This window comes from Sciurus carolinensis, chromosome 7, assembly GCF_902686445.1.
Source record: "Sciurus carolinensis chromosome 7, mSciCar1.2, whole genome shotgun sequence".
Classification (NCBI taxonomy): domain Eukaryota; kingdom Metazoa; phylum Chordata; class Mammalia; order Rodentia; family Sciuridae; genus Sciurus; species Sciurus carolinensis.
Genome location: NC_062219.1, coordinates 118,617,527 through 118,631,536, shown reverse-complemented (window position 1 = coordinate 118,631,536; position 14,010 = coordinate 118,617,527). Strand labels below are relative to the sequence as shown.

The following is a 14,010-nucleotide window of genomic DNA, read 5'->3' as shown; positions in this document are numbered from 1 at the left end:
TGCTGTTTAGCAACCTTCTGTTTAGCAACCAACAAAATGCTGAGAAGGTGTGGGGCTACAGCAGGCGGTCCAGGCCACTGGGAGCACCCTAATCCTCCACCACCTCCCCTCTCCCTTCCCCTCGGCACACACCCCCAATCTGCTTTTGCTCCTATTTCCCTTCCCTCTCTCCCAGTATTAGCCACTACCCTGTGAGCAGAGTCAGTCTTGCTGGTGGCCTTAACATCAGAGAGTTTACAGAAGAGCAAAGACAACACACTTCCTAAGGGCTCCCTTCACCAAGGGACCCAAAGTCCACTGGGCTTTATATAAAATAATTCTGGATTCAACATAGCCCACAGCACACGGCTGATAAGGTCCAATTCCCAATCTTCGCCAAGAATAAAAATCCAGAAAAGACTACATTTCTAAGAAGCTGTCTTCCTTTACTTAGCTGGCCAAAGATGATTCTTTCAAATCAGTGCTAAGTAAATTACAGACTTTCAGAAATAATCCTGAAAATATTTATATAGGTATACCTGATATGTTCCCAGTCAACACCTTCAAAAAAAGAATTACTTTTGATTTCCTCTACTCCAGGGGCTCCAATTCTATGTTCCCATTCACAGCAGAATCTGGAAAAGACAGAGGCCTTTCAGCATACCTCAAGTAGCTTCTTCAGACAAAGAAAGGAATCAGCTTTTGTCTTTTTCTTCTTTGTTTTTGTTTTGTTTTGTTTTGTTTTGTTTTCGAGAGAAGAATGAGAGGAAGCAGGGGTCAGAACCAAAGATAATGAAAAAAAGTCTCAGCAGCAGGAGGTGGGGCAACGTTCTCTGATACCTCAGAATCAGATCCTTGGCTTTCTCAGAGATGGGGACTTCTGGAGGAAAAGTCAGAGTTTCTTTCCAGTTCATCACCTTCTTATACGTCTCTTGAGGGGTCTCAGAACAGAAAGGTGGGTAGCCTGTAACAAAAAAGGAACTTTGGAGTTTTTACAGCCCAGAACTTTGAATCTGACTGAAATTATCCTCCTTAACACAGTTCTACATATTGTTAATGACTACCTGATACCTCTGTATGTCCATTCCTCCATAACACAGGCAGGATTTCCACTTATCCCAGAGAACATCTAGACCAATTTTTCATCCCCCACAATCCCCCCCCCAAAAAAAAACCCTTCACTAACCCTGAAGTGAAGTTATGCCTCTGGTACCACTAGGAAGCCAGCTAAATAGTTGCTGGGAAAAGAAAGAAAGGTATAAATAGAGATGCAGATGTGGAAATTGCCATGCCCAAAGAAGAAATGAAAGGATGAAATATCACAATTTTAAAAATGTCTCCATTCTAGGAATATATTTGTTTGGGTAAAGAGCCAAACCAGATGAATAAGAAAATATACGGGCTTTAAAAGTGACCACCATGCCTCTTTTTTGAGAAGCACAGGCAAGAAGATAAACACTGATGTACTCTATTACCCCCCACCGGCCCTTCATAATGTTCGGGGTACATTCACCTGACAAGTATCCCTCCAGTGTTCCTAAAGACATGCAGCCCAATGACTCCACACCCAGTTATCCACACAGACTCACTTTCCTATGCTCAATAGCACATGGCCATCCCCACAGAGATCCCTCTACAGAGATATATCCAAAGAGTAGAGAGGTCACAGGGTTCCCTGATTAGAAGGCTTTGAGAGAGAGAGGTGACACAGCAAATTACAAGTGAAGAGTGAGGCAGTACCCAGTTAAAACTCTACATACAATAGGTGTTTAATAAATACAGTGCTAGAGTTCCTAGATGGAGAGGATGAAAGCACAGAAGAAAAACATAATACATGATCAGTAAAGCAACCACAGGACTACAGGAATTCTAAGAATATAGTGGGATACATTTGATTTGAGAGTTGTCTATCTAGGAAACTTAACTTTGAAAGAAAAGCAGGGTTGGAAGGGAGCACCTAGATTACCCCCAGTTGAAAGAGATCTAATATCAATCTAGAAGTCTTTCCTGGATGCAGAGAAAAAGTTCTCTGGAAGCATACAACTTACCGATGAGCATCTCATACATGATCACCCCGAGTGACCACCAATCACAGAGCTTGTTGTACCCGGTCTGCATGAACACCTCAGGAGCAATGTAGTCAGGAGTGCCTACTGTGGAGAAGGCCTGAAACATGTACCACAATATCAGGGAGGCCAAGCCAGGCAAGCGGGTATGCAGAGTTCTGTTCTAGAGACCAAAGGTTACAAAAGTACCAACAGGAGCTACCCTGAAACTAACTAAGCCGGAGAGTCCAGTAGCTTAAAGCAAGCTTGATTTGCTAGCATACTTCCCACAATGAATAATAAAGCTTCATTAATGAGGCAAAAGACCCTTCCTAGGTCAAAAGTATCTCTTTCTTAACAATTAGTACCATAATTGACTAAGATTAAGCACAGGCTATACTCAATATGCATATGCATCTCTTTAATCCTGACAAAACCTCTACAAGGAAGACCTTAATAGCCCAACATTGCAGATATAAACATTTGACATTCAAGATACATTTGCCTAAGGCCTCAAAACTAGTTATGTGGCAGAGTTCAGTTTGGAAATTAAATATCTTGCTCCAATTCCAATTATTCCTCTTTCTACATACATATTGTTTGATTTGGAAAAAATCATAAAGGAAAGCTTGATTATCAAAAGCTAACATTACACACTATAGATCAAAGTTTACGTCTCCTTACCAAACTTAATCATTTCTGGAAATAATTATTAGAGAAACATTTCATTTTCTTTATTTCTTTTTTTGGGGGTAGGGGGTGGTACTTGGGATCGAAACTAGGACACTTTATCACTGAGCTATACACCTTTTTGTTTTGAGACAGGGTCTCATTAAGTTGTTGAGGGTCTCACTAAGTTGTTGATGGTCTCACTAAGTGCTAAGGCTGGCCTTGAACTTGTGATTCTCCTGCCTCAGCCTCCCAAGACCACAAGATTATAGGCATGGACCACCATACCTGACTAGAGGAATATTTTCTAGAGTCCAGTGTTTTTGCTCTATACCAGGAATGCAAAATACTAGGAGGAAGTACAGTCAAAGTCTTCTGATGTGCTTAGCATGTGAGGATCTACCATGAGTAAGGCTCTAATCCAGGTGCTTTAAACACTACATAATCTTTAAAATAAAAAATAACAGCTGTGTTGTCTTTTTAAAATATTTATTATGAAATCTTACAAACATACAGAAAAAAACAGATAATGCAACACCACCCATAGTAGAGATTAATAATCTACTCTATTTGTTGCAATCACTTATCTTTTTTGGAGAAAAGGAAACTACAGAAACAATTAAAGCTCTGCCTTAAAAACCCCATCCCTCTCTCCCCAATGAGGCAGAAACTACCCAGAAGTTGATGTGCTGTACTTATGTATGTTCTTATGTGCTGTTCTGTGGATGTGCTCATAAATTAGATTATTTCTTTATATAAATATTTAATAAGTGTTTTCACTTGCCTTTTTTACTCAACATTATGGTTTTGAGACTTATTCATGTAGCTCTAGTTCACTCTTTTCTATGGATATTATTTTCTGTTACAGAAACAAATCACCATTGTTTTTATCCATTCTTCTAAAAATGGGCACTTACATTGTTTCTAATGTTTCACTATGACTACACCTGAATAAACAGTCTCTTTAGTATCTCCTTGAGCGCTACGCAAGAATTTCTGAGTCATATACTAGAGATTGAATATTGTAGTAATATTGCTGGGTCTTGGGTTATAAACATTTCAACTTAATGAGTTAACCAAAATTGTCCATCAAAAGTGGTTATTCTTATTGAAACTCAGGCAAGGGGATAAGTTGGTGCTATGTACCTTACCAACACTGGACTTGGGCAGATTGTTAGAAGTCTACCAACTTAATGAATATGAAATAAGATGTTTTACTCTGTATTTCCCTTATTTCTAGTAAGGCTAAGCACATATTTAGATCAGAATTAACCATTTTAGTCTTTTAGTCTTTTTTTTTTTCCTGTGAATTTATTTTCAGATCTTTTGCCCATTCTTTTTTTTTTTTTTTTTTAAGTTGTGTTCTTCTTCTTGATTCATAGGAATATTTATGAATTCAGGACACTAATCCTTAATATCATCTCCCACTATGAAGCTTATTATTTTTATAATGGCTTTACAAATGGAGTAATGTTTGCTACATAGGAAAAGTAAACATTATGTCACATACATACATGTGTAATTACTGAATTATGAGGTACAACAATGAAATGAACACCCATGAGTTCAACTAATAAACCAAATGCCAGTATCATTAAAGTTAAACCTACAATCCCATTCTATCCCTTCTCACCTACTACCCACCTAAGTTAATGTTTATTCTTCCTCTGAACTTTGTTACATGTCTCTCTAAATGAGATCTCCCTTAGTTTTGGTTTTGAGTTTTATAAAAATGGTATCATTGTATATGTAGGCTTCTGCTGTTTGATTTCTCCTCTTAATGTTCTCTCTCTCTCTCTGTTTGTTTTGGTACTGGGGATTGAACTCAGGGGCACTCTACCACTAAGCTATATCCTCAGCCAATATTATGTTTTATTTTGAGACAGGGTCTTGCTAAATTGCCCAGGCTGGTCTTGTACTTGCTGTCCTCCTACCTCAGTCTCCTAAGTAGCTGAGATTACAGGCATGCATCACATGCCTGACTCGTCATTTTTAAAATTGACCCATGCTGTCACATGTAACTGTAGTTTAAGTAATTTCACTATTCTGTAAAATATTCTATTCCAGATGTAACCATTTCACCGGGTTATTTTCAGTGTTCTGCTATGAGAGAAAATGCAATAACCATTCTTCGGTGTGTCCCCTGGTGCACATATGCACCATCTGCAGGGCATGTGACCAGTGGTAGAACTAACTGCAGCACTTCTCAATGACTGGCCTGTCTTTGTTTATCTTTCAATATAAACATTTTTTCCCTTTAAAACAGTAAAAATCAATCAAAATCTTCCTATATGATTTGTACTGCTTATATCAATTCAAAAATCTTGCCTTGCTCTGGGAACATATAGATATTATCTTGTATTTTCTTCTAAATTTTATTGTCCTTATAAAATTAATTTTTGTGTATACTACAAAGTAGGGATCCATTTAGATAATCACACATTATTTTTATTTTTTATTTTATTTATTTATTTATTTATTTTTTGGCAGTGCTGGGGATTGAACCCAGGGCCTTACCAATTGAGCTATATCCCCAGCCCCAATCACACATTATTTTTAAAAAATACAAATATTAATAACAAATTTGGGGGGTTTTGTTGTGTTTGTTTTTAGCTTTTAAAGTCTGGTTCTTGAGTCTCCCCAAGAACCAAAGTATTTTCATTCTAATTATAAAGGTAAGAAACTACAGATACTCAAAGACTAGATTTATTCTAGCAAAGATGAATGTAAATAAATCATATCAAAGATTATAAAACCAGAGTCTACTGCCACAAGAAAAGAATTCCTTCAAGACACTAAGGTATTAAAAACAACTCTTAGAATAATAAAATATAGCCAACTGATGGCTCAAACCTGTGAAAGGAAGAATAATGCCACAGGAACTCAGTCTCATTTCCTACACTTATTTCCTGCACTCTTTGGGCCAAGTGGAGCCTTTCCAATCTGGGAGTCATTCCCTTCCCAAGCCTTTGTCTGTTTTCCACAAGGGGGTATCCTCCAGCTCCAACCTCTTAAAACTGTACCTTTTTCTTTTGTTGTCTGAGTATTTATAACGTCAATGAGAGCTGTAATCTAGAAGAGCACTACTGCTTGTTAATAGTCATTTCAATCGCACCATGTGTTCTAGCCCTTATGACTTCATTTCAGAGTTTTAAAAGTAACAAAACAACTTCATTTCTTTCTTAATCACTTCTGTAAATTCCATACTCAAAATAAACTGACAAGGATTAAATACCTATACGTACATCACCTCTTACTTTGGTGGCTTAATAACTTCAAGCTGATTCATACCTGTACCTAATCAGTTACTGAGGCCCAAGGTTACTCAGAACCATGTCACAATTTAAAACACTACAGTATGATGTAAGCAACCAAGGAGTAAAGCTAAAGCCTCTACAATTTATTTATTAATTTGGTACTGGGGATTGAACCCAGGAGCGCTTTAACACTTGGCTACATCCCAAAGCCCTTTTAATTTTTTATTTTGAGATAGGATCTCACCAATTTACTCAGGGCCTCTCTAAATTGCTGAAGCTGGCCTCCAACTTGTGATCCTCCTGCCTCAGCCTCCTGAGTTATTCCCAGGATTACAGGGACAAGCCTCTACTTTTTTCAGTGATTTCTAATGGACTGAAAAGCAACAAGCTGGGGAAACAATTACACATATTAGGCTCAACCTGGAGCTATTTGTTTGTTTGTTTTGATACCAGAGATTGAACCCAGGGGTGCTTAAAGACTGAGCTACATACTCAGTCTTTTTAATTTTTTATTTTTTTGAGACAGGGTCTCACTAAATTGCTTAGGGCCTCACTAAGTTGCTGAGGCTGGCTTTGAAGTTGTGATCCTCCTTCCTCAGCCTTCTGAGCCACTGGGATTACAGGCATGTGCCATTGTGCCAGGGGAATTTATATTAAGCATTAGTTAATATCAACCTTCAGCTTGGTACCAGCTGAATGGGATCATTTACAAAAAAGTTAAATATCATTAATTAACATCTGGAAAACTGGGAGAGGCTTTATTCTCTTTAAGTTATGCAAAGAGGTAATATGAAGATTACCTTAACTTATACTTTCTCACTTCTATTGTGAATAGAGTTAAAATCAAAAGTTCAGACTTTCGAAAATCTTTTAAAAATGAAATTTAACTCCAAATACAGAAATTGTGAAATCTCTTTTTTACAGACTTCAAGTGGTTCCTGCTGAATCTGATATGACCCTTTGGTGTCTGTCAAGGAGCATAAAGCTTGTCTCGGAGTATAAGGACAGTTTAAGGTACTGAAACTTAATTACCCCCAATAAAAACGTGAGCACAGTAAACAAAAGTTAAATCCTAACCTGCTTTAAGAAAAAAGGGCTAGGAATATAGCTCAATAGTAAAGCACTTGCCTAACAGGGTTAAGGCCCCAGGTTAGATACCCAGCACTATCCAGAAAGAAAGAAAGAAAAGAAAAAAAAAAAAAAAAAAAAAAAAAAAAAAATCATGACATATAGCCCATCTGGTAGAGTGCCTGACTCTTATGCTGGAGGCCCGGGTTCGAGTCCCCAGCACTCTGGGTTTGTGGAAATTACCAACAAAAAAAAAATCATGAAAGATTCCTTATTTTTTGTTAGTTTCTAAAATATAAATATCAGTTCCCCAGCAAGGCAGAAGCTATCATTTCAGACCATCTTTTCAGTGAAGGATCTCAACATTAACTGCACGGCAGAATCACACAGGGTTATATACCACAGACCAAACGAGTCAGGATCTCTGTGGGTAGGGCAAAGACATCAATATGTTCTGAAGCTTCCCAAGTGATTCCTATGTATAGCCAATGTTAAGAACCACTGCTTTGAAGGGCTCACTGGCACACACTGTAATCCTGGTAATTTAGAAGTTGAGGCAGAAGGATCACAAGTTTGAGGCCAGTCTCAGCATCTTAGCAAGACTCTCAGCAACTCAGAGACTGTCTCAAAAAATAAAAAGGGGTGGGGATGTCACTCAGTGGTAGAGAGCTCCTGGTTCAACCCCCAAACCAGTGGTGGTGGTGTTGGGGAGGAGGGGGAACCACTGTTTTATACAGACATAAAGGAAGCATTTGACCAATCTGTTTCAGATACTCCCTAGGCCTGGATCAACTATGTAAACAGTTTTTCAACCACAAATAGAATTTAGAAGTCTAGCTTCTAAGGAAAGGGGACAGTATTAGAACTAATTGTACTAAACTAAAGTATCCCCAAGTTAATTTTAGAAAAAGACATCAAAGTTTCATTTCAAGTTGGGTGGTGGCACATGCCTGTAATTCCAGCTCCTCAGGAAGCTGTGGCAGGAGGATCTTTGTTCAAGACCAGCATCCACAACTTAGTAAGACCCTACCTCAAAAATGTAAAAAGGGCTAGGGATGTACTTAGTGGTAAAGTGCCTCAAGATTTGATTCCCAGGAAAAGACAAAAACAAAAAACAGAAAATGAAAGAATGAAAGGATCCATCTAAGTAGTATACTCTAGCTCCAAAAGAGTAACAAAATCATCATGGTCTGAAGTTCCATTGATAAGCTTCAAATAAATCAAAATAAATGCAAGCCCTTCCTCTGATTCATTCTTTCTTCCTTTCTTTTTGGCAGGGGGGATACCAGGATTGAACTGAGGGGCACTCAACCACTGAGCCACATCCCCAGTCCTATTCGTATTTTATTTAGAGACAGGGTCTCATTGAGTTGCTTAGTGCCTCACTGTTGCTGAGGCTGGCTTTGAACTCAAGATCTTCCTGCCTCAGACTCTTGAGTTGGTGGGATTACAGGCGTGCATGTTTCTTAATTCTCTAGGCTTCCATTTTCACAGGTGACTGACATATACTTACTAAGTGACCCACTAAGTGAGTTAATAAAGGTACTACAAAGGAATCCAAGTCAGCATTTTACTAAGTCTGGCTGAAATGTAAGTATTTGGCAAACCTGCTAAGTCACTATATATATGCAGACAAGCAGAAGCACTACCATTTATTAGATAACATACACATTTGATCATCATTCCAAAGTACATGTATGTTGTATTTCAAACATGAACCAATTAATTAGGTATTGTTAATAATAAATTTTGCCTAGATAACATTTCACTGGTAAAATTAAACTATTTAAATAATTTCCAACATACTATCAAGGTAAATGCAATAAGGTTATTATTTTTAAGCTTGTGGGGCATAATTTTATATGTGTATATACTCGAACAAAATAATAAAAATTTCCCTTCCATTTCTCTCCAGTTTTGATTATCAAGTACTTTTTTCCATCACAAAGAAAATGTGAGGCTTAGGGTTTGGGGTTGTGGCTCAGTGGTAGCATGCTCGCCTAGCAAGTGTGAGGTCATGGGTTCGATTCTCAGCACCACATAAAAATAAAATAAAGGTATTGAGTCCACCTACAACTACAGAACATATATATATATATATATATATATATATATATATATACACACATACACACATTTATGTATATGTATACATATACCATTTTAAATTTTTTTAGTTGTAGATGGACATAGTGTCTTTATTTATTTATGTGGTGCTGAGGATCGAACCCAGTGCTCCACCCATGCAAGGCAGGCACTCTACCACTGAGCCCCAGCACCAGCTCCAGCCCAAGAATATACATTTAAAAAAAAAAAAAAAGAAAAGAAAAGTAAGAAAATGTGAGGCCTACGAATTGAGGAGTTGTAACTTGCCTAGGTGAATTAAAATTTTAACAAGTTGAGAACCAAAGCCTAAAAACTCAAGGCAGGTATTTACACTTAACTTTCAATGAGAGATCTCCAGCATTAAATACAACCCCTTTAACTAGGGAAAAGTGGGCTAGGAAGGAAAAGTACTGTCACCAACCTAAAAGGTCAGAACAAGTTGACCCGCTGAAAATGTCACCATCTAAACCACCCAATATTATCTGTTCTCCTTCAAAAGATTCCTTTTGGTACTACCAACATAATGACAACACTCTATTAAGATAATCTTAAAAGCAAGGGATGTTCTACAAATATTTACCAAATGCAAATTCATGTGTATATTTTTTAAATTTATTCATACTTGGTCTGTAGCATTTCAAAAGCCACAGCTATTACTTACTAGCTGACGTCTGTTTCTTTTCCAGGTTTCTGCTTTCCTTTTGGAGTTCATGTTCTGGAAAGCTAAAAGTAGAAAAAAACAGCTCTAATCAAAGTTTATACAGAAATGATTACTATTTTTTGGAGGGACCCTCTGGTTCATGTCACATGAGACCATAAGTTTTGTTTTTTCCACACCTGTACACAAAAACTTCAGATGACACATTTCCCAGTAGGTTTGTAAGCCCAAATCAGAGGTTCTCAAGCATTATTAACTCAAAAAATCATACAATGAAAGTTGTAAACAGCACTTGTATGTGGATCATGTAGTCAGAGGGAACACATTAAGGTCTTACTCAGACTTACAGGGAACTTAGCCTCAGAAACAAAGGTCCTGAAGTATACCTAAAATGTTAACTATTTCTCAAAATTATCATCAAATTCCCAAGAGGAACAATTGTTATATATTCAGAAATTTCTGAATTTAGGATACATTATTTGACATAAGCTTTTCTAGGATGAATTATAATTTTACTATGTAATCTTCAGTGATTTGATAGCAATCAAATAATGCTCAAGTAGAAGTAACCCTCATTAAGATAAATTTTTTTCCTGTCATGACAGAAAGAAGAACCTAGGATAAATAAAGTCTGGAGCTATTCCCAGGACCTTTTCTTTTCCTTTACTACCTTTGCTTACCTACTCCACAGTCATCCCCAGAACCTTCCCAGTAGAGCTCTAAAGAAAGCTCTTTCAACACCTGTCTTAACATATCTGGTAGCACTCATCTTGCCTCACCAGAAAATACATATCACAGGCAAACCTGAGAAAGTAATTTTCTTCTCTACAAACTCAGGTTGTAAGACTCTATCTTTCCTGATAAATTTGGTTGCCAGGGAAAATAGCAATTCCATAAGAAATAAAAAGACTAACATCATTGTTAACACTTACTAAAATCGCTGGGGAGGCTATGGTTCAGATTCCTATAAAATTCGGTCCTATGTGCTTTTTTCAGTCCTGTGCAAAGGCCAAAGTCCGAAAGCTTCACATGGCCCTACGATAAAGAAGAAACAAGGTGATGGGTAGATGAACACTTCCTAGAGACAGAACACAACATTATCTTCTGCACCCCCCCACTATTCATTACATCCCTATGGCAAAAGTATACTGCTTTTTTCCTTTTCTGTTACAGAGAAAACTATGTGATAACACTTTTAAAAGAATACCTTGAATCTACTATACAAATAAAAAATTTTCATTTTTGCATATTATTTTTGGTTTTGTTCAAATATAGGTTTTTAAAATTAGTTGAATGCTCCATAGCATCTGGACACATTTTTACTACTTCTTTAATGAGTGCAGGGACTATTATTAATGTCTACATAATTTAGTCAACTGACACAGTACCTCATTATTACCTAACCATCCCAATACTGAATTCTAACTCCATTTTCAATTCTTTGCTCCTAGGTAACATGGATTTTAAGTACACTGTGACAAGAGAGGTTGTATCCCCAGCCCTAAACATGAATAACACAGAAGACAACCTTAACAAATGTTGTTAAATGATGAGTAAACAAACAAATGTTTGTTCATACAGCTTTTTCTCCTCTTAAATTATTTCACTGGGATAAATTCTTTTTTTTTTTTTTGTGGTGCTGGGGATTGAACCCAGGGCCTTGTGCATGTGAGGCAAGCACTCTACCAACTGAGCTATCTCCCCAGCCCATTCACTGGGATAAATTCTAAGAAGTAAACTACTCAAAAGACAAAGGGAATATTATTGCACAGTTCTTAATAAATGTTGCCATACCATATTCTAATCAGAAGTCTCTGACTTTATAATGCTTATCAAGGAAACTCACACCTCCTATGAGTCAGATACCATGATCAGTACTTTAATTGTATTGTCTCATTTATAACTCTTTAGTCACACATCACTGACACAGTTATTAAATATCTTGCTGGCACAACAGCAAAACCAAAGTCAGAAATTAGCTGGTACTCTTTCCTGCCAGACCAGGATGACTTTACCTCTCCCAAAACACCTTGTCTCCTCTGGAAAACAAGGATAATGATATCTTTCTGGCAGGAATGAGAATTGATGCACATAGGGTTCAAAACACAATTCCCGGCACATAATTAGCCCTAAGAAAGAAGTAGGTACTCCTGAGGTGGTGAGTTTTTCTTCCCCCATTACTGGGGATTGAACTCAGAGCCTTGCACATGCTACGCAAGCACTCGACCACTGAGGTATATCCCCAGTCCTTTTATTTTTCATTTTCAGACAGGGTCTCACTAAGTTGCCCCAGCTGTCCTTGAACCTGAAATCTTCTTGCCTTAGCCTCCTGCGTAGCTGGAATTACAGATATGCACCATCAAGCAAACTGTTAAAATTTTAAATAAATCAGGAGGTAAAACCAAACACAGATAAAAGAATCCTGATGCTCAGGGAGATCCCTGCTCAAGGTCACAAAATCAGAAATAGTGTGGCCAAGATTTGAGCCCCTGTGACTTCAATGTCGTTGGATTTTCCATGACATGGCCTTCTTTGAGTACATCCTCGGGTTTTAACATACAAATTTCTCAAGGGACAAGGCCATAAGAGCCCTGTTCAGATAGGTCAGGTTTTATTGTTTTATTTTATTTTTTTTTTGGGTGCTGGGGATCGAACTCAGGGCCTTGTGCTTACAAGGCAAGCACTCTACCAGCTGAGCTATCTCCCCAGCCCCTTATTGTTTTATTTTTAAACAAATTCCATTTGTGTGTGTGTGTGTGTGTGTGTGTATGTGTGTGTGTGTGTGAGAGAGAGAGAGAGAGAGAGAGAGTAAACTGCTAAAACAAGGACAGCTTTGAGCCTGCTAACTTGGTATTTCTTTTTACAGAACTGCAAACAATTAGCCAAGGAACAGGATCTCAAGATTATATGTTTTGCCTGTACACCTCTAGGAAAGGAGATGTCTAACAAAAAATCAGTATGTGGACCAAATACTATTCAAGTCTAGACTTTCAAAAAATGCTATAGCTATAGTGAGCACACAGCAGAAACTCAGTACTTCTGCATTCATTCCTATAATCTATGTAGCTGAACACATAAATGAACTTGCTTGTGAGAAAATTTTATGACAAGTCTGAGCTAGCATACTACAGAGGGCAAATCGATACCTTCCAGAATCCCCACTTCTCTTCAGCTAAATGAAATCTCCAAGTTCTTGGCCTTCAACATGTTTGCTGAACCAGAACATGGACTAAGTCAGCATTAATGTGCCTCGGGTACAGGACCAGGACATGTGAACTCAAAACCACACAAGGTATGCCAGTGCTTTATTAAAAATACGTGTGGGGGCTAGAGTTGTGGCTCAGTGGTAGAGTGCTTGCCTGGCATGTGTGAGGCCCTGGATTCAATCCTCAGCACCACATACAAATAAATAAAGGTCCAATGACAACTAAAATAAATTTTAAAAAATATGCTGGGAAAGGTGGTGCATGCCTGTAATCCTAGCGGTTTGGGAGGCTGAGACAGGAGGATCATGAGTTCAAAGCCAGCCTCAGCAATGGTGAGGTGCTAAGCAACTCAGTGAGACTCTGTCTCTAAATAAAATACAAAATAGGGTTGGGGATGTGGCTCAGTGGTTGAGTGATCCTGAGTTCAATCCCCAGTACCAAAAAAAAAAACAAACCATACACACCCATATACATATATCTGAACTTGATGGCATCAGAAAATATCTCCATAGCATTAATGTTTTAAAAGCAGAAATCCAAGCTATTTACTTTTAAGATGCTAACTTTATATAAGACTGACACAAAGAGAAAGGTATCAAAGTTATTAAAACAGTGGTAATCTTTCAGTGGTGAGATTATAGGTTATTTCTTCTTTACATTGTTCAAATTTTCATTTATATTACTTTCAAAATGAAGAAAAAAACTACTAACCAGAAGAAATTATTTGACAAGTCTCCTGCTCTCTTAAAACAGAAAAACAAAGGTTTTCAAAGAAAGATAGAAATCTTCAGGACTTTCAAAGATAAGATTAAGTTACAAAAAGACAGCAAGGAAAAAAAATACACTAGGCATTAAATTTACTTTTATACTTAGAAAAATTCAGTCAAGATAAAAATTCTGCATAATAGAACACAACATTCTAGAATTTTAGAGCTAAAGGACTTAGAGCTTCTCTAGATCAGTATGTTCACTAACTAGATAAGAACACTGAGGTCCAGATGGTAAGAGATTTGCCAAGCTTC

General features: G+C 37.5%; 1 protein-coding gene across 3 annotated transcripts in view; it reads right to left on the bottom strand.

The window, feature by feature from the left end:
- Stk38 (serine/threonine kinase 38) overlaps positions 1-14,010 on the bottom strand; it is a 45,515-nt gene that overhangs the window by 4,448 nt on the left and 27,057 nt on the right. For all 3 annotated transcript variants that reach the window (XM_047557959.1, XM_047557958.1, XM_047557957.1), the window contains exons 8-12: positions 10,715-10,817; positions 9,786-9,847; positions 2,028-2,145; positions 820-943; positions 519-614 (exon numbers count right to left, since the gene is read on the bottom strand). In XM_047557959.1, the coding sequence (XP_047413915.1) occupies positions 519-614; positions 820-943; positions 2,028-2,145; positions 9,786-9,847; positions 10,715-10,817 (503 nt within the window). The remainder of the gene's footprint in view (positions 1-518; positions 615-819; positions 944-2,027; positions 2,146-9,785; positions 9,848-10,714; positions 10,818-14,010) is intronic.